General features: G+C 33.7%; 1 protein-coding gene across 1 annotated transcript; it reads left to right on the forward strand.

Moving 5' to 3' along the window:
• The first annotated feature begins 2,095 nt into the window (after positions 1-2,095).
• LOC107945333 (cysteine desulfurase, mitochondrial) lies at positions 2,096-3,756 on the forward strand. Its single transcript, XM_016879293.2, has one exon. The coding sequence runs from the start codon at positions 2,163-2,165 to the stop codon at positions 3,513-3,515; it is 1,353 nt and encodes a 450-aa protein (XP_016734782.1). The 5' UTR covers positions 2,096-2,162; the 3' UTR covers positions 3,516-3,756.
• Positions 3,757-22,302: the final 18,546 nt, after the last annotated feature.

The raw sequence follows: 22,302 nt of genomic DNA on the forward strand, positions 1-22,302 counted from the left end.
AAGAGAATGTAATAAATTTAACGTATAAATGCTCATGTAAACAAAGTGTACTATTATTTCTTTAGTAAAACCTCATTCAATACTGGTTATATCAAATGGTTCATGATCCAATTTAAATTTTATAGTAGGAAATTTTTCCTCTATATCATTAGTAAAAATATATGCTTGTAGAAAATATTCTATAAAAGCTTTTTGAAATTGAGCTTGCTGTTTGCAAGTAGCTCTATTTTGTTACAAGTTGGGATTTTATTGGTACTTCGTTACAAGCTGCAAGGATCCCAGATTTCCTTAGATCAGTAATCATGGTGGCCATTTCCTCTTCGACTGTGCAGATTCTCTAGAATGGAGTTCCCACTTAGAAGATGGAAATCTATTCATCTTTCAGAACATTACTTGGCCAACCCTTGAAATTGTCAAAGCTTCTCTTAGTTGGGCATAATAATTTGAATCATGTTAAAACATATATAAGCCCAATTCCCTAAATTCGTGATAACAAACGCACACTAAAGGAAAATAGGTTCATTTATTCTCTAAGTGCAATGAAGAGAGTCTCTGGGAATTCTTTTACTAGTAGTGTGCTATGTGATTAGGCTGGAAATTGGATTTTGGGATATAATTGTTATCTAGGCAATTGTACTCCCTTTGAGGCTGAACTATGGGGTATTCTTGATGGGCTCCTCATTTTATTAAATAAAGTTTACAAGTGGGCCACAATTCAGACAAAAAATTTAGATGTGGCCAAGGCCTTGACCGATAAGGGTTTGGAAGATTTAGGCATCATAGTGCTTAGAAAGGGTTCAAAGGACTATGCATTCTAAAAGGCAGTGGCGGATCAGATATGTGTCCAGAATGAAAAACTTAGTTACGGACCGATTGGCTAAACTCTGTCTAACATGGAAGTTAAGTTTACAAATTTTAGATGTGCCTCTTAATGAGGTATTGGAGGCCTTTTAACAAGATGAAGATTGTGGTGCTTTTGAATAACTGATTTGATGTAATTTTGTTTTTTTTTTCACAAAAAAAGGTGTAATGAAGGAACATGTTGAGCTTATGAAGGGCAAAGATTCTTTACCCCATTGAGGCCCTAAATCACCTCTTGAAGCAATCGAGAATCTTTGTCTCTCATAAGCCCGACAAGACCCTTCAATGGCCTTTTTTGATAAGAAAGAAAGAAAAAAGCAGCAAGTTGCCACTATGATGATTCAATGTCAATCATGAATGTTGTTTTATAATAGTTTGATAAGTAATTCTTAAAATATACTATTTATATAATTATTTTATGTATTATTTAACTAAAAATATTTTTATTTAAAATTTATTTGGCAAATAAATTTTAAATAAGTTTATGTATTTTTGTCAAAATTTGCTATTAGTCTCTATATTATATATGTAAGTTGTGGATTTAGTCTTTCTACTTTAATTTGGTCAATTTTAGTCACTATACTTTTTGAATTGGCCAATTTTAGTCCTTGTATTTTTTTTTAATTTTAAAATTTTAGTCTTGACCTAAAAGGTAGTAGTTAAATCCATTTGCTTAAATTCTATCATTAGTCATATACTATGCATGAAGTTGTAAAATTTAATCTATCTTCTCCAATTGGATCACTTTTAGCCCCTATACTCTTCAAATTTTCAAATTTTAATCTTGACACAAATTATAGCTGTTAAATCCGTTAATTCACTTTTTTGAAAGTAAAATATTAAAATAACAAATTGTTGTGGCATTACACATGTAAGAGTGTGTTTGTCGTATAAGATTTTAGAAATAATAGGACTTAATGAATTTACCAGCTATAATTTAGTCAAAATTGAATTTTTAAAACTTTAAAAATGTAAAGATTAAGATGACAAAATTAAAGTATAATAACTAAAACCACAACTTACAGCAAAATTTAAACTAGTTTTTCAAATAAAATAAGTGAATATTTTCTAAATATGGTATATTTTTTTCTAATAAGTGACGTGGACTTGACCCTAAACTAAACTAAAATGTATTCACTTCTTTCTTTAGTGGCAGAAAGTCGGGCCACGTGTTAACATTGGGAGACATAAAGTCGGTTATCGTAGTTTTATCAAAACCCGTTCGTCACCCGCACTAATTCTTTTCCTTTGCTTTGCTATAACGCTGAAAAAAAAAAGGTTCCAAGAGAAAAGGAGAAGAAATGGCCTCAAAGCTTCTTCGTCAAACCCTAACCAAAACCAACAGAACCGCCGCTATACGCTGCTTCTCCACCGCGGCTTCTGTCGCTTTCCCTTCCGAGTATGAGTACCCAACAGGAATCACCATGAAAGGTGTGAAAATTTCGGGCCGTCCGCTTTACCTCGACATGCAAGCGACTACCCCCGTGGATCCTAGGGTTTTAGATTCGATGCTTCCTTTTTACCTATCTCGTTACGGGAACCCTCACTCCCGTACTCACCTCTACGGTTGGGAATCTGAAACCGCCGTCGAAACAGCCCGCGCACAAGTAGCGGCACTCATCGGGGCTTCCCCGAAAGAAATCGTCTTCACCTCCGGCGCCACCGAATCGAACAACATCTCAATCAAAGGCGTTATGCATTTCTACAAAGACAAGAAGCGCCACATCATCACGACTCAAACAGAGCACAAATGCGTTTTAGATTCTTGTCGGCATCTTCAACAGGAAGGTTTTGAGGTGACTTATTTGCCTGTCGGGTCGGACGGGCTTATTGATTTGGATAGGTTAGTGAAAGAAATCCGGCCCGATACCGGGTTAGTTTCTGTTATGGCTGTTAATAACGAAATTGGTGTGGTTCAACCGGTTGAAGAAATCGGTAAAATTTGTAAAGAATTTAATGTCCCTTTTCATACTGACGCTGCACAAGCTTTAGGGAAGATTAAGGTTGATGTAGAGAAATGGAACGTTAGTTTAATGAGTTTAAGTGGGCATAAGATTTATGGTCCTAAAGGAGTTGGGGCTTTGTATTTGAGAAGGCGGCCTCGGATTAGAGTTGAGCCACAAATGAATGGAGGTGGGCAAGAGAGAGGGATAAGGAGTGGGACTGTGCCTACTCCGCTTGTTGTTGGGATGGGAGCTGCGTGTGAGTTGGCGATGAAGGAAATGGAGTATGATGAGAATAGAATTAAAGGGTTGCAAGAGAGGTTATTGAATGGGATTAGAGAGAAGATTGATGGGGTGGTGGTGAATGGGAGTATGGATAGGAGGTATGTTGGGAACTTGAACTTGTCCTTTGCGTATGTCGAAGGGGAGAGTTTGTTGATGGGATTGAAAGAAGTGGCAGTGTCTAGTGGGAGTGCTTGTACTAGTGCTAGTTTGGAGCCATCATATGTGCTGAGAGCCTTGGGTGTGGATGAGGATATGGCACATACTTCGATTAGGTTTGGGATTGGAAGGTTTACTACTGAGGAAGAGATAGATAGGGCAGTTGAGCTTACTGTGAAACAGGTTGAGAAATTGAGGGAAATGAGTCCACTTTATGAGATGGTGAAGGAAGGTATTGATATTAAGCAGATTCAATGGGCGCAGCATTGATGAAATGTTGAATATTGGTGAGGCAGTTTTGGATATGAATTCAGTGCCAAAAGAATATTTTGCACTGCCAGCCAAAGTTGCTTAAGCAGAGCTAGAATTGTATGGCTGTATCCTGGTTTTCTTTTCTTGTCCATGTACATGCCTTGAGAGCTTTCTTAGATAATTTATATGATTAGAGAGTAAATCTTGCATCCTATTTTGATAATAGAAACAATAAAAGAACCAGCTTTATGTTGTTTAATATGTTCTGTAACTCTGAGCTCACTCTGTGTTGCATACCAAATAATAGCTAGTTTTACGTTGTTTTTATGTGATGAATGAACAACTTGGGTGATCTATGACTGCCATAGTTATACTCCAATTCTGCTAGCAATGAAATGATTGGGAAGTCTCTGGTTAAATCAAGCATTTTAGAGTAGCTCATCAGTCATCATTCTGCACTGGATTCATTTGTTCAGACTTTGGGAAAGAGCTTGCTTTTGTGAATACATCTAAAGGATTTTCTTTGTTTATCATCTTCCCCTTTCCCTCCAAGCTGGTGAGTTGCTTTCACTACTGATGTACGGTGCCTCTTGTTAACCACGTTTGGCTGTTTGTTGAGTTAAATTGTAAATTTGGGTGGAAAAAGATTCTTTTGATTACGATTGTCCTCAATCCTCATGCTGGTGTAGACCAATACTGGTCTCTAGGATGAAGAAGAGTTCTAGTAGATTGGATCTTGATGGCTGTTCTCTAAATAATGGTGTTATTTTAGATTGCTTAGCATCACTTGGAGGATAGTTTCCTAGCTGATTGGGGGACCCGAGACAACTTAAACCATGTTTTTTGAGATGTCTGCATAGAAAGCATTAGGTGGTCAAGAGTCACTTGGCATAATTGGTTAAAATTATGTAAGATTACAGCGAAATATAAGATATAGGGTGGAATATTCTTGTAATAGGCCTAATTTGCCCGGCCCAAATCCGAAATAAATAAACAAAAAAATATCAAAAAAAATATAAACCAAATCAACATTTAAAAGTCCAAAGTCTAAATACATGGGCCTAGCATAGCCCAAATCGTTTTAATCTAATACCCAATACAATACCCAAACCTGAGAAACCCAACACCAGACTCAAACCCTAGCCCAAACCTAACCAAAGCCTAATTAGCTCAATCTCCAAACCCGGTTACAAACACAAATACTCCGGCCCAATTGCATTGAAGCCCAAAACGAAAACAGAAACCCTAGGGTTTCTGATAGCCTCCAGCGCCGCAGCCAACGCGCCTCCGTACGGCCACCTTCGTCCACGCCACGTGCGTCTCCAGCTGGCGTATCTGCGCAGCAAACAGACAAACAACACCAACAAGAGCAACAGAAAATATAAAATATAAAAAATAGCAGAGAAAAGGGATGGATTTTTATTCTTTTATTTTGATTTTTATTTTTTCTCTTCTATTGGATTCGGATATAAGGCCGATTAAAAAAACACTGTAAAGGATTCTCTTTGATACACAGATTGAATACAAAAGAAAAGAAAATATTGAGAGAAAAGAAAAAACAGAGTTTTTGAAAAGGTGATTGACTATTTATTTTTTATTTTTTTTCTACGTTTTTCTACTGCACGTTTCTTTTGATTTTTCTTCTTTCTTTGATACGAAAAACAAAAATAAAAGGAAGAAGGAGACTAGATTTGGTACCTAGGTCGGTGCGTCGCCGAAGCCCTCCTTCGTTCAGATCGGAGTGAATTTGGGGGGGGGGTTCGATTGTGAAGCGGCGCAAGAAAAAAAGGGTGGCTTTGGGGGCTAGTGTTTAAGCTGGCCTAGGGTTCTAATTTGAGGGTTAAGAGGGTATTTTATTTAGTGCATAAAACGACACCGTTTAGGGCCAGTTCCAGTGGCCCTAAAACGGCGCTGTATTAGCCATTAAGCTTCAATAACCCGCGCGGTGACCCGACCCGCGGAAGGATCCGCGCGTTTCTGTAATTCGGGTTATTTGCGCAGACGACCCTTCCTCCTTTCAGGCGCATTGCAATCTAGTCCTTTTTTACTGTTTTATCCCTTTTAAATTTAGGCGTGCATTTGCTTTTTTTTTATTCAATTTAGTCCATACTAAAGCGTTATGGAAGGGAGGGAATATTTTCTCATTTGGCCCTCCATGTAATTCGCACGTTGTACTTTAGTCCTTTATTCTATTTTATTTTGATTTTTTTATACATATTATTATATGTTATTAAACTTTTATATCATTATATATATTATTATTTATATTATTATTAAACTTTTCATTTTATATATATATTACTTATTTAGACTAATGTATGTATATTAATTGGTATATTATATACATTATATATATTTGCTTCAAAATTTATTTTAATATTATAATTTCACATAGTATTTCTTTTATTTTCCATTAAATCTATTGCAAACTCGTATATATATTGTTATGACGAAATTTATGCATATAATTTATTGCATATTGATAATTTTAAATTTCCTCCTTTGCATGCTATTCATTTTTATTTTATTTTATTTTATTTTAAAACTTGTTCGTGTTAATTTACTTGATATTCCTTTTAATTTTTTAGCTTTTAATATTAGCATTTGCCCAACACATAATATGGGATTCTTATTATTGTTGTATTGTATATTTATATTTATTGATTGTCTGACATTCATTAGTATACGTTTTAGCTTACGAACAATTATTTCGCGTTGTACATTATTATTCAATCGTTCTTCATTCATTTAAAAGGTTACGTCAAATATCGTTTAAGTATTAAAACCAATTTATTCAAAAATCTTCAAAATACTCGAAGTTTGGAATCCTCAAGAGAATTGAGCCCTAACGTATTGGGTTCCAATTTTCCTCGTCGAATCTAAATAATCGAAAATTTTCCGAACATACAAATTTTAAATAAAAACTCATTCTCGGGAATTCGACACGTTGTGTCCTAACACATTGGATATGACATATTATTTTCTCGAGATGAGGATTTTAAAAATAAAGACAATGTTCGATATTTAGGAATTTTGTGAAATCAAACCCTAACTTACTGGGTTTCGATTTTCTCATCTGACCAAAATAATCGGATATCCTTCTCAGAATGCATAGGTTTTAAAAATCAAAGGATAAACTTAATTTTAAGGATTTGAAATGTTGCACTCTAACTTACTGAGTATAACAATTTATTTTTTTAAAATAAATGAGCCTTATCTTCCAATTCATTCAAAATAAAAGGATCGTATTTTAAAATCTTTTCAAAATTTCGACATTAAGACATTAAACAATCAAATCGGTACCAATTTTGAGCGTCACGAGGGTGCTAACCCTTCCTCGTGCGTAATCAACTCCCGAACCTGTTTTCTCAAAAATTCGCAGACCTAAAATTATTTTCAAGGTGATCTGATCACACCACAATAAAAGATCGGTGGCGACTCCGTTTTCATTTTAAAAGTCAATCCCCGTTTTTCAAATTTAAAAAAGGTGGTTTCGACAGTTCTTACATAATTTTGTTTATTTCATTTTTGAACAAGTTTATTGTCATTAATTTTAAGAATCAATTTTCATAAAAATATAATAAATTAGTAGATTTATATATTAATTAGTAAATATATGTCGATGAAACTAATCATAATTATAATCATAATTAATATATTAATAAATAATAAATAAATTAGCACAGTAAATTTAGTACTTATAATTTTAAAGTGTGATATTTATTGATTCACCGTGGAAAAAAAAAGATAATTTTGTTTTTTATTAGATTTAAATTTTATTAGAGAAGAAAATGATTAGAATAAATTGATTCAAAACTTACAAATAAGTTCGTAACTTAATTTAAGGAGATGATTGAAATGTTGAAAATTTAAATAATATAATTTTATTTCAAAATATAACATTACAAGTCATAAATGTAAGATTTAACCTGCCAAATGCGTGTTTAATTTTCACTCTTCAATGCATTTAGCACAGCTAATGCCATACTACATGCTCTCGCTTGAATATTTGATGGCTGCAAATGATGCATACTCTTGAGGCTCTAAAAATTCTTACTCGAGTTGTAGTCTTAGAGGCTCTAAAATGTACTGAATTTGGGTTTTGTTGAAAGTTGGGACACTTTCACCACTTCCATAGGCAATAGTATTTCATATTTGCATACAGATAATGGATAAATTTGCAGATGATGGTAGTCATTGGTTTTGGGCTTGCAATTCTAAGGCGGATGGTAAACTACTTCACTTCAAAGGACAGTGACCGAAGGTTTTGGCCCAGTAAGCTATTCTGGGGTACAAAACAGACTGGTTTTTAAGGGCTTGTAATTATGCGATTAACCACCTTTAAGCCTTAATAATAATATTCTTCCTCTTGGACCCTGGTTTTCACTCTCTTTGCCAACGTGACCAGGTTAGGAATCGACCGAAGGTTCTTCCTTCTTCTTTTTTTCTCAAACTATGATCTCGAAAAGAAATTTACTCTTCTACTTGAGAAATTGATATTCCATCAATAAGTTAAAAATGTCTACAAGATAAAGCTGTTTATAGACACTAAACAGAGCAAAGAATTGGTGATCTTGATTGAGACCAAGTTGTAGAATCCAGGAAAAACAGAGAGCTAGAATCCAATTTCAAAATGGGCCGTGGCAGTACGTACCATCCAATCTGATTACAATATCTAAATCAACTGGGAATCTTTAGGTGTGACTCGTGTCCTTGCTGTTCTTTCTGTATAAGGAAAGTAGAGACTGAAATTTTAAGCATACAAAGAAAAACTAGGCTGTCGGAATCAGAATCCTGTTTTGCTGCTGTGGACCTCAGCCTTTTCCTCGGAGGTGTGTCTGTCTTCACAGTTTTAAGGAGATGGAGAATATGGAGCTCCATGTCCCCCACCACCACACGCACACACGTGAGACTGTTGCACCAAAATCTCTGCCTTCATACTCTTTCCGAAGGATGAGTTTTAATCATATCTCCCAATTAATAGCGGTCGGTCCCAGCCATCGTTATTTTTAGAACTTGAATCATTGCTCAGAACTGGGAAGTAAAATACGACGAAAACCCACCGTGTTTCTCTCTACCTTGGTTTTTGTTTTTGTTTTTTTTACGGCATTTGTTATTTGACAGGGGAGATCATTTTTAGGTTAAAACTAAGTAAATCAACTTAATGTCCGCTTCCATTTGAACGGTTTTGTTGATTATTTGGACAGGTTATAGGTTTTTGGATTTTTAAATTGGAAAAAATTAATTTAATTTAATATTTTTAAATTATTTAAAATATATTTATAATTTATAATATATTAAATAAACATATATTACTTAAGCCTAATAACTAAATTAATAATATCCCTTCTGTTAAAAAAAATAGTTCTATGGGTTTACTGCCCTTGCACGTCCGCCTCTGGCATGAGTTATTAGGTTTTTCGTTATCGTTCTGGTTTTTTATTTCAAGTCTTGTGTTCGTCGGCTTCAAGATATTCCCTCTCTAATTTTGAAGGCGGTGCAAGTATGGAGATTGAATTAGCAAATCTATCGATCAATGAAGAAGAAGAAATCTTGATTGTCCAGGCAGATCCAACTACGCAAAGAGGAGTAACAGATTATCAGCTTGTGAGTTGCTTCTTAACAGCAAGTAATAATTAATTTTTCTGCCATGAAGAGCACTCTGGCTAATTTATGGCATCCTGTCTGTGGGGTGCAAATCAGAGATCTAGGAGAGAAAAGGTACCTTTTCAAGTTTTTTCATTATATGGATATGGAGAGAGTTTTAAAAGGTCGACCGTGGACCTTTAATAACCACTTACTAATTTTGTGCAAATTAAAGAGGGGTGAAGACCCATTGAAAATACCTCTAGTTTTTGTTCCCTTTTGGGTACAAGTCCATGATGTTCCAGTTGGTTTATTTTCAAAGAATTTAGCGATACAATTGGGTAATTTTATTGGAATTTTCCTAGAGTATGATGCTTCAAATCTAGGAAAGGAATATCGTAATTATATGAGGATTAGAGTGCAGATTGATGTTAGGAAACCATTGAGAAGGAAAAAGCAGGTTATGAGCTGTGGGTTTTGTTCGTATGTTAAGTTTAAATATGAACGCTTAACGTTGTTTTGTTTTTTCTGTGGCCGTTCGGGGCATAATGATTCCTACTATGAGGCAAGAATGATGATGGGGGAGGAGATCATTGAGATGGGTTGGGATTTATCTTTGCGTACTCCATCTCATAGAGCTCTGGCAATGAATAGTATTTGGTTACGAGAAGAGGGAGAAAGTAAAAGTGAAAGAGATTGGATGGGGAACAGATCGTCGGGGCTCAGTCCTAGGGATGAAAATTTGAAAGGGAGAAAGACGAATTCCATTAATTCAATATTGGGGTTTAAGCTAGAAGGGGGAGGACCATCTGTTGGTCAATGAAAGGAAAAACTTAAATTCCTTCAAGGAAAAGTAAATATGGAGTATGATGCGGAAGATGCAACCTTAGTAGGGGAGGAGGGGAAAAAGCGAAATAGGGTTGAGATGGAAGATACTATCTTTTTAACATCGGCATCTGCCAAGAGGCTAACCGACTTGGAGCAATGAAAATTTTAAGCTGGAACGTCCGTGGTCTGGGGAGACAATGGACAATTAGAAGATTTCGGTATTTACTGAAGGAAAATAATCCCCAAATAGTCTTCTTCATGGAGACAAAACTTAATAAACAACAGATAGAAATTGTTCGTAGAAGATGTGGCTTTCTATATGGAATCGAGGTTGAAGCTGAGGGCACAAAGGAGGATTATGCTTAGCATGGAGAACCGACATGGATATAATGCTGCGTAGTTTTTCTAAAAGACATATTGACGTGTCAATAGAAGATAAAGAAAAAGGAGCTAAATGGAGATTTACAAGCTTTTATGGTTCCCCTATGTATAAGACAGATACGATTCATGGGAAGTTTTGAAGAGATTAGCAGGTGGTGAGGTATTGCCATGGTTGGTGTGTGGCGACTTTAACGAAATCATGTATGGATTTGAGAAGAAAGGAGGGCTACCGAGAGATGAAAGAAGGATGGAGTTATTTCGGAAAACGCTAGAAGATTGTTATTTATTTGACGTTGGATATGAAGGCAACTGGTTCACTTGGGAGAGAGGTAATTTACCGGAGACAAATATCCAAGAAAGACTTGATAGATGAGTTGCTAACATAGAGTGGATCGGGTTATTTCCAGAGGTGAAAGTCCAACATCTTACTCGTACGTTTTCAGATCACTGTCCTCTTCTTTTGGATACAACGAAATATGAAGATCAAAGCTTGGAATAGTAATTTTAGATTTGAAGCCTGGTGGCTAATGGAGGAATATTTTATTAATGAAGTCAAGTTTTTGTGGGAGAACTCTTCAGGGGAATTGCTTCAGAGACTGGAGAGACCAAAAGAAGGTTTGAAGGAATGGGCTAGAAGAATTCAATTTAACAGGAAAAAATCTAAAAGAATTTTGACTGCAAAGCTTGAAGAGTTGGTTGTAGCTGAAAGGGATGATATGACTTTAGCTGAACTGATTGATACTAAAATAAGCTTAAATTTTGAGATTGAAAAAGACGAATGCTATTGGTAACAAAGGGCCAGAACAAAATGGTTGAAGTTTGGAGATAAAAATACAAAATTCTTTCACAGTCACGCTTCACAACGAAAGAAGAGGAACTTTATTCACAAGTTAAAGAACGAAAAAAGAGAAGAGATGGTGTTTTTTCAAGATATTAAGGTTACGACGCGGGCATATTTTCAGAATCTTTTTTCGGCAGGTAGAAGGGGGAATTATGATAATATATTATCAGGGGTCGAACGGTGTATTAATGAGGAAGCCAATCAAAGACTTACAGCTCCATATTCCAGGAAAGAAGTTACAGAAGTTGTCTTTGACATGGGTCCAATGAAGGCGCCAGGGGAAGATGGCTTTCCAGCAGCATTTTACCAGAAATGTTGGTAGATAGTGGGAGAGGACGTCATATCTTATTGTCTCCGAATGCTGAATGGTGAAATGGAGGTTAGTCAAATTAATTTTCCAAATATAGTGCTTATACCCAAAGTTGAGTGCCCTTTAAATATGTCACAGTTTAGGCCTATCAGTCTTTGCAATGTACTTTATAAAATTATAGCAAATGTAATAGCTAATAGGCTTCGGATTGTTATTGGGAAATGTATTGATGAAGCTCAAAGCGCTTTTGTACCAGGTCGATTGATATCAGACAATGTTTTGTTAGCTTATGAAGTACTGCATAAGTTAAAGCTGAAGAGACGGGAAAAAAAGTTTAAAGGCTGTAAAACTGGATATGAGCAAAGCTTATGACAGGGTTGAATGGTGTTTTATTGAAGAAATCATGGTTAAGATGGTATTTGACCTTAACTGGGTGAAAGCCGTTATGAAATGAGTATCTACAGTTTCCTATTCAGTAATCATTAATGGGTTTAGAGTTAATTTTTTGCCAACCGGAGGTTTAAGACAAGGCAACCCACTAAGTCCGTTCTTATTTCTTTTGTGCGGAGAGGACTTATCGAGTCTGTTAAGATTGGCTATGAAGAGAGGTATTTCAAAAGGAGTCAAGATTAACAGGAATGGACCACATATATCTCATCTTTTATTTGCTGATGACTGCATATTATTTGGGGAAGCAACAAGGAAAGGCGCTAATATTTTCAAAGACATACTAGAAGAATATAAATCTGTCTCGGGGCAAAGCGTAAATTTTGAAAAATCAACAGTATTTTTTAGCAAAAACACGCTGGAAGAGGACAGAAGTCAGGTTGTCAATTTATTGGGGTTCGTAGGTCGAATGATACAGAGAGGTACTTGGGTTTGCCAAATATGGTGGGACGAAAGAAGGAAGCTTTTCAGAATCTGAAGGATCGTTTCAAGAAGTGTATCGATTATTGGAGTATCAGGTTTTTATCTCAAGAAGGCAAAGAAGTTTTTATAAAGGCCATACTTCAGGCTATTCCTACTTATTGGATGGCATGTTTCTTACTACCCAGAATTTTATGTAAAGAATTGGAGAGCATTGTTGCTAAATTCTGGTGGCAGAAAATAAAAGGCAAAAAGGGAATTCATTGGTGCACGTGGGAAAATCTTTGTTCTTTAAAGGAATGTGGAGGTTTAGGTTTTCGAGATCTTAGCCAATTCAATATCGCGTTACTAGCTAAACAAGGATGGCGTCTCATTAATTTTCCAAGTTCATTGTTAGCCAAAGCCCTTAAAGCAAAATATTTTCCGTTTTCTAGTTTCCTATCTGCAGAATTAGGAAATTTACCTTCTTTTACCTGGAAGAGTATATGGGAAGCAAAAGGTCTTCTCCAAAAAGGGTTGAGCTGGAGGGTGGGCAGAGGGGATAGCATCTCCATTTGGGAAGATAACTGGATTCAGGGGGTCGACAAAATTGGTGCACAAAACAGAACAAACAGAAGCGAACTACAGTCAATTTCGGATCTTATAGATTTATCTAGTAGGAAATGGAAAATGGATGTGGTCAACAGTACCTTTTAAGAGGAAATTGCTAGGAAAATATTGCAGATTCCCCTAGCAGAGTTTGAGCATGAGGATTTTCAGGTGTGGAGAGGAGAACTTTCCGGCGAGTTCTCGGTCCGCAGTGCTTATAAACTATTACAAGATGCTAATTGGGTTCCTAATGATTATTTATTACAGACCGATTTAAAAGAATTTTACAAGAAACTTTGGAGCCTACGTTTTCCCTCAAAAATTACATTTACAGTCTGGCGAATATCATGGGATTTTATACCTACTTTTGCTAATCTAAGGTACAGAAGGGTTACTACCAATGATAGATGTCCTCGATGCTGTTCGGCAGTTGAGAGAAGTGTCCATGTCTTCCATGAATGCACTATGACAATTGAAGTTTGGCAACAATTAAATCTTTCAGGGGTTATGAATAATACGAATCAATATATACGGGAGTGGCTTACCTGGGTTTTCAAGAGAAGCAACAATGGTCAGTGTCAGCTATTCTGGTACGCTTTATGGATGTTGTGGTACTCCAGAAATCAATTGGTACACGAGAGAAGAAACACAACAGGAAAAGAATTAGCACAAAAAATTCAAAGACATTTGGTAGAATTTGAAGGTTTAAAAAACTTGAAAAAGAACGATAGTATAAACAGAAGTCATAAAACATAGGAGGGCATACCAAGAACGAGAATCTATTTTGATGCAGCATTCGACAGTAAAACCTTCAGTTCAGCGACAGGTTTGGTAGGGTGGGATTTGAGGGGAAACTTAATGGTGTTAAAGACGGTTATCTACAGAAACGTCCCCTCACCTTTCGCAGTAGAGGCTTATGCGTGCCCGGAAGGTGCAAAATTAGGAAGTTCACTTAGTATCCAATCAGTCTGTCTTATGGGGGATTCAAAAACAGTTATAAAAAATGTCAAGCAACTTCAAATGACAAGTCAGTTATCGGAGCCATAATCAGAGATATTCAGAAGAAGAAAACAGATTTTCAAGAAGTTATTTTTCAGTATATTCACAGATCGGAGAATACACATGCTCATAGATTACCAAAGACCGCGCTCGAGAAAGAAGAAGATACTTATCTAAGGGGAGAAGATCTGGAAGGTCATGCGTTTGCCTCGACAGAAACTTGGCTTAAGGAACCAGATTGAAGGAGATATGTGCAGGAAAGTAACGAAAGCAGATAGCAAAAGAAAGTTAAAAGATCTTGGGGATAGCTATCGACATGATGTTCTGGAGCATTGGAAATGACTAGTCATCAGAATTAATAGCTTCCAGACGTTTCTTGATTTGACTGGGATGGTTTTTGAAATATTTATTTTATTTAATTTGTGTTTGCTTCGTTTCATTTTTGGTTTGTTAGAATCTGGATAGTCTCCTAGGTAGCTTCTCTATTTTTGTTTTTTTTTTCTTAGGCCTAGTCTTTACGAATTCATTTTGATTTGGGACTTTATTTGGGTCCAATTTTTGTTAAGTTTTATTCTTATTTTCAATTTAATAAAATCCCAGTTATTACTTCAAAAAAAAAGTTCTATGTAAACCTCTACTATTAGGGGTGAGTAAAACTCGATTCAACTCGAAAAAATCGAAAAAAAAAATCAAATTTTGAGTTAAACGAATCGAGTTATTCGAGTTAATCGAGTTATTCGAATCAACTCGAATTTTTTTTGAATTTCGAGTTCAAATCGAGTTGAGTTTTCAAATTTGAATAACTCGAATAATTCGAATATCAAACTATAATATTTTACATTTTTACCCCAAACTCCCAAATCTTTTTACTTTTTCCTCAAAACTTTTACTCCTTCCCACTTTCCCCCCAAAACTTTTACTCCCCTCCCCTCCTAACCCCCCAATCTACCCAAAATCCATTTCCCACCAAAATTTTACTCTCCCATTTATTTTTTCTCAAAATTTTACTCCCAAAAACCCTCAAAACCTTTTATTTTGCCCCAAAATTTTTACTCCCTCCCACTTTTCCCCTAAAACTTTTATTCCCTTCCCATCCCACCTCCCATCTATCCCAAATCCTCCCCCCTCCAATTTTTTTTTTTAATATTTTCCCTCCAAAATTTTACTGCCCCCTTTTACTTTCCCTCAAACTTTTATTCCCCAAAACTTTTTATTTTTCCCCTAAGCTTTTACTTCTCACCCTTTACTCTCAAATAAAAAATCAAAATTATCCAAAAAAATCACTAAACATAAATAGTAATAATTTTATTTATATCTACTATTTATATTATAAATTAAATTTCACATTTTATATTATTTATATTACTGAATTGTTTAGTCATATTGAATATTTATATTAAAATTGAATTATTAATTATGCCATAAAATATTCGTGTTAAAATTTTATATTGGTATCAATTTCACATTTTATTTTTAAAATAACTTTTATTAAAAAATCATATTTTTACATATAATATATTTTTTAATTCTAAAATACATAGTGACAAGAATCTGAAGATAATTGAAATAACTAAGCAAGCAAAGAAGCTAACCAATATATAAAAAATTAATAAATAAATTATGAAGTGATGAAAGTTAATAAAAAAATTGATTAAGGTGGATAAATTTTATTACGATGGGTGACAATGGTTACAATGACCCAAAATTATTTTTTAAAATTTAACTCGAACAAATATATTCGATTCGATTCGATTCGAATTCCATCTCACTCGACTCGATTCGAGAAAACTTCAAATAAAGTTAGGATGATAAAATGATATTCGAAAACTCGATTAACTCGAAAATTTTCGATCCGATTCGATTCGATTCGATCGAATGCTCACCCCTATCTACTGCTATTTGATACAACATTGAAGCTTTTAGAAAATGTTTAGGTTTTTGATGACCTCAGGGAATGTTATTTGTCAGCCTGGGATTATCCATATGTTTACTTAAATTTGATGCAAGATGTAGGGAGAGCTTGCCTCTTGAAATACCAAATTTAGTGAATGAAGTTTGGGTAAAACTACCATAAAGGTTATCGTATTAAAAGTCAGATTATATTTTATTCTCTATTAAAAAAATAGATAAATTAATTATTGTACATTAAATCAAAGAATAAATTAGTTCTATTAAAATTTTTATCTATTTATGCGGTTAAAAGTTGATCCATATACATCAATATGACATATACGTAGCAAGTCACATGTCACTGTTTAGTTATTCCGTCAATCATACTAATTTTTAATAGCGCAAATAGATAAAATTTTAACAGAAAGAATCAATTTATTTTTTAATTTAATGTGTAAAAATTAATCTACCTATTTCTTATTAAAGTATCTTGACACAATTGTTCTCCTAGTAAAGGACATTCCATGTTGCTTTTACCAAGCTTTTGTGGTTTCCTGATACCCAAAGTCAAAGATAATAAAGAGATTGAAAATTTAATTAGCCTTGGCAGTTAAAAAATCATGATTGTTCCGTAGATGAAAGCTCCGCTGCTTGATGCAGAGATGAACTGCCTATAGCATTGCTATATCAATTTTAGATTAGAATTTAAACTTTGTATCTCAAATCCTGTTAGTGCCAAAAGGGGGATTTTTTTTTTTTGACGTTTGTATAGTTAGTTCAGAGCCTGAAACTGAAGCGGATGGATCCAGGTGGTAGTCACCCCTTCGAGCTTTTAGATTTTTAAATTTTATATATAAATTATCGTATTTTAGAATTTAGATTTTTAAATTTTATATAAATTATTATTATTATTATTAATAACATTAATAGCTAGATATGATCATACAAAAAAGTAAAGTTTATGAAAATATTTCATAAAAAAGATTATAAAAATATAATTTTATATTAGAGTAAGTGAATTATTTTTTATATAATAATTATAAGCATAATTCTAATTTTAAGAAAATAGTTTATTAAATTTTATAATATTTTATTTATAAAAGAAACAACTTTTCACAATTATATATGTTTGATAGTTACGAATTTAATCAATTATATGACATACTGTAATCACTTAGTTATAACTAATTAAACTAATTAAAAAATGACACAAAAACATTAGGTATACTGATGATTTATATATTAGATTTTATTAACAACTTTGATGATTTATATACTTAGCTTAACTTAAAATGATTTTTTAAAATACTTTTATTGATTATTACAATATTAATTAAATTATTTAATTCACCTTTATAAATGTATAGATGTATCTAAAGCATGTATTATGGTTGTTGTGAGAAAAAAAAATCAAGAATTACTCTATTAAATATTTTTGGACCCAAAATAAGGTAATATTATTTTTTTTACAAAACTCAAATTCGATAAAAATTACCAAAACAAATCGTAATTAATGAATTTTGGATATTTCGATAATGAATAATTGAATAAAATGATTCAATTTATTTTTTATCTAAAAATCCAATTCAACCGAATACAACCTAAACTATATCATGTCAAAAGAATTAAATCATGGATTCATACTGACTTTTGATTGCAGCAGCCATTGTTAAACTAGTCTTTTATTTTTACATGCGCCATTCTCGTTGATCGGAAGATTGATTGTAGAATTTAGAAGTAAAACACCTAATATGGAGCAATGGCCCCACGGCTTTTGATTGTGCTGCTGTCATTCAGGAATTTGCTAGCTTACAAGCTTAGTTACTATTTATTTGATTGATTTTAAACAGCGAAAATTCGTACACAATACGTATGGAAGGAAGTCATGTCTAGTCAATGTCTACATGGAAGATGCTTGAATTTTATAAATAATTTTTTTTTGATAAGCCAGATATAGAAATACGCCAATGAAATATCCCATCAACTTTAACACTTGGCTTGGTTTCTCATTAACTTATTGAAATAACCTCAGCTTAATTAAACACCATTGATCGGAAGCTTAATTACGGCACTTGGTTATTGACTTGTTTCAGTTATGTACTTAAACCACTAGGCAATAGGTGAAGTTTTAAAATAGGTTCACATAATCAAAATTCATACCATTTGATTATTACATCAAATTTATTTTACTTTCGTAATAGTGTATAATAAGGAACCTTTAGTTATGATTCTGTAGTGAAGTGATTCCATAATTAAGTAATATTGTAATTAATAAATGAAAAGTTGAAACTTAGTTAAAATTATTTGAGCCCTAATTATATATATTCACGAACTATTTGTTAATTCGGTACAACTCTAAATAGTTTGCAATTGAATCAATATGATGAATGAATGAATGAAAACAAAGAATTAAGAAATAAATAGTATGTATCACTATTTACAGTGAATGTGTTTTTTTACCATACACAAGAGATGACTTAGCGATTAATCAATACGCAAGAGTTGACTTAGCAATTGAGTTGGTAAAATTATGATCTGATTTAAAGACCAAATGGCACATATAATCAATACCCAATACAAGAGGCATATATGGAGACCCATCTACAGAGCAAGGGGCAACAACCCTAGTTTCCATAAGGGGGTGCCGCCACCCCTATGTAATAGGGAATACATGAAATTTTTTATTAAAATAATATTATTTATTTAACCCTTGTTCGATTGAGATTCTTATTTTTTTCTCTTTATATATAGTGACTATTGGCTAGATAAAACACACACCACTTAAGTGTCAATACTCTGTCAAAATCTAGTTTGATTTATTTTCCCAAATAAATTCTATACTTTGAGGGAGTTCAACTTTTCGGTTTCTAGCCTTTTAAAATATATTATTCCCATTAAATATTAATGAAGTTTTCATTTTGTGTGATCAATTTGTGAAATTAGAGTCCACACCCTAATAGATCGGAGCTCAAGAATAATAGATAAAATTGTTTTGGTTGAAAGCTGAAAAATGAATGGATGGCCTAACTTAGAGCACGTATGCTAACTTAGTAAAGATTTATTAACATAATCGCTAGGTTTTATGAATAACGCCACGGAATTTTTCCAACACATTGAGCTATGGGTTCTTGGAATTAGGAACTAGTTTGGGCTTTATACAAATTTAAGGGGCAAATTTTTTATTGCTGTTTTGAAGATGATTTGGAATGCTTAATATCAGTTTTATCTAGCGTGAAAAAAATGGCATATTCTTTGGCAAGTCTCATTCTACTAAAAATGCAATTTCGAAGAAGATTAAAAAGACTAAACAAATCAGATTAGTGGGGAGGTAGGTTGATCATGTTGAAACCCTTAATATTCACATTTGTTCAAATTGGAAATGGTTGAATTGTAAATAATCGTCTTTCCTTTTATAAATCTTGTGGATGCTTTGTTGAACTGTAGCAATTTAACTGCTTTTGGATAATGGAAAATTCAATTATCTAAAATACATTGATAGACACTACATATTTTGAAAGTAAAAGATATGGGATTGAAATATTTGTTAAAGTAGAGGGAAAAATTTGCTATTGTCCCTTTTAAAATATATAAATATAATGTTTTACAAATCCTGTGATTTTTGGGGAAACAAATCACATCCGTGACTTTATGCAACTACGGCTATATGTCACTTGGATGCAAATTGTGAATAGTGAAAATCCGACTTTATGAGAGAACACTTATGTGTTCATACAAGGAGGGGAGTTAGGAGGATATGGAGGTGATGTTATATAGCTTAGATGAGCAGATTTGAAGATACAGGAAAATTTTGATTCTTTGGTAACCGGGAATCAAAAGCTAGCACAAGGAAGAAAATAAGTAAAAAAAAAAAGTGCATATGGTACTGTACGTTGCATGAAAGCATGAACAGTAAGCCTACCTGTCATAAATGGTAGTTCACACAAGTGGCACATTCTCGGAGTAGATGTGTCCGTGATTGTCATCCATGAGTATAGAAGTCGATGTTGTTTGCCAATAGGCTGAGTTGAGTTCGTGGTATCATCCACTAGTTGATCTGCAGGCTAGAGTAATGTATCCGCCAAATATGGAGAACTAGTTGAGTCCTTTTTTCCTAATGTCTAATAGTAATTAAGATGGGATCGTCTTTCTCGGGAACTCACTAACTTCATACGAACTTACCCAATTTTTTCTTCCTTTCAAGTTTTTAGGTTAAGTATGGTGCTCGAAGAGATACGACCATATCTGTAGCCGTTTGTAAGCTTTCTTAATTTTCAGAGTTAACGTGTATTTGCTGGAGGTTAGGCCTATTGTTAGAAACCGCCGGTTCAAAATTTTTATGTATATTGAATGACATTTTGAAAACATCGAATGTTGAATGGAAACCTTGACGACATAACAATATTTATGATTCATTGATGTTAATTAAATAACTGCTAAAGGGTTATTCCGTGCATCCTTAATGCACGAATCTTTATTTAATTTGCACTCACGAATAAAAGTGATCTTAAACTAAAGGAATATCGCTCTGAAGATAGGGGATATCTACTAAAATGGATTATAAACTTTTCTAGAAAGAAAAGCAAATAGATGTGTTTTTAAATCGGGTCAACCTGTGATGTTACATACCCAGATCCGGAGAATGCATCGGGTGTTACATAGAGAGCTAAAATCCATCAGTACTGTCAAACTTTGTAAATTTTTTTATCCAAATTTATTGTCTTACAAGTTTCTAGTTGTAATATTAAAATAAATTTAAAGCTGTGAAGTTGAGGAGCTGGTCAACAAACGTGCTGGCAATGGGGTGGTACTTGTTCTTTCTCTATTTTTGTCTCAGTTTTGCAGATAAGAACTTGAAGGTGACTACGGAGAGGAACAGAACCAAAGCTATGAAGGTAAATGAGTTGTAGAAATCCATGAAGATGGAGTCCTTAGGGGCACCCGACAAGATGAGGGAAGGCTAACCATAAATAAATGTGTACTAATTTTACCCTTCTTCTATAAAAAAGAATACCCTTCTTGAAGGAATCTATTGTTAAGCAAAGAAGACAAAAGTTGAGCAAAAAACAAATCTTCTATTTCGAAAATTATTACCTTCTACTTTCAAGGAAACAGAAGGAAAAGAAAGCTTAAGCGAGGTTTTAAAAAATCGAAATTCATTACCTTCTACTTCGAAATTGCTTTTCATTCATGCCTTTCAGAGGAGAAGATGAAGTTGAAAAGCCTTTGAGATGTTACATTCAACTTGCCCAGTATGGATTTAGTGGAAATTGGTAAGTATAGGTAGAAATTAGTTGAAATTTAAGATGAGAAAGAACTTTTGAAAAGATGACTGCAAAAACACCTTGAAAAGAATTGGGGGAAAAGTTAAAACCCTGTACGTGAATGTACAAAAAAAAGAAAGAGTAGAAAAAAAGACGGGAAAGGAATTTAGGGAAAACATCAAAATTAAATTCATTCTAATTATTTTTTTATATAAAACACTACCGCCAATGAAGAGCAGAGAGCGCGTAGTTTTCATCTCACCCTAGCAACGGAAACACAATATGCCGTTAGTGTAACCTGGACTTTTACAGACAGATTTAAAAAATCCGTCGGTATATCTCATTCTAATTCACATTCCAGCATCTTATGCCGACCGATATCGTCCGTTAGTATAAACTTCTGTCAATAAATGTAAATTTTGTTGTAGTGATAGCTATGTTCAAGGCTTTAAGTAGAATAACTATCATCTTGTGTTGTTGAAAAAGAATAGGTAAAGTTTGAAACATCTCTTGTTTAGAATAATGACATTTTAGAAATAGTTATATTCAAAATAATCATTGTATTTGGAATATCTTGTATTTGAAACAGTTGTGTTTTTCAGAAGAGTCAAAATATCACCATTATTTAAAATAACTATATTGAGAATAACTCATATTTGGAGCAAGTTAGGAAAACTCTTATTCAGGAACAATCTTCATCTTGCACTTCAAGAGATGTTTCCCATTATATTACTTCACCAAAGTATAAAAAAGGGAAATAACCTCAAAATATGACAATTTTTAGGTTACATTTACTCTTGAGATATTCTAGAAAATTTGGCTTGTTAGATCAAATATGTAGTTAAGTGGTTTTACTCTTAACCTTTTTTGTAACATGAAGTGGTTCTCCGTTATTTTAGAAATAAATAAATAAATTCTTGTTCACTATTCATTATTTACCATTACCTACAAAATCCTTCCATAATAAAAGGAACCATAATGCCTTCCTAAATGAAAAATATTAATTATTATTCTCATTACTTGCTAGTTTTACAACCCATATTCTTAAAACACTGTTGGTTTTTCACAAATGATAAAAAGACTTTTTGATATTTTAATATTCTGACTCTCAAAATTCTCTTTGAAGTTCTTTCTATTTATTTTCTTCGTTTAGCCTTATTGTCAGCCACATTTCCTTTTTATCTACCTTACCAATCACCACTTGTCGCTACACTTAGTGTTAATGGATTTGCTTCAGTTTTCCTCACCGTCTTC

This window comes from Gossypium hirsutum, chromosome D12 (assembly GCF_007990345.1).
Source record: "Gossypium hirsutum isolate 1008001.06 chromosome D12, Gossypium_hirsutum_v2.1, whole genome shotgun sequence".
NCBI classification, from domain to species: Eukaryota; Viridiplantae; Streptophyta; class Magnoliopsida; order Malvales; family Malvaceae; genus Gossypium; species Gossypium hirsutum.

What these genes read in the sequence shown, in the direction of transcription:
- LOC107945333 (XM_016879293.2), top strand. Translation starts at nt 2,163, where the DNA reads ATGGCCTCAAAGCTTCTTCGTCAAACCCTAACCAAAACCAACAGAACC.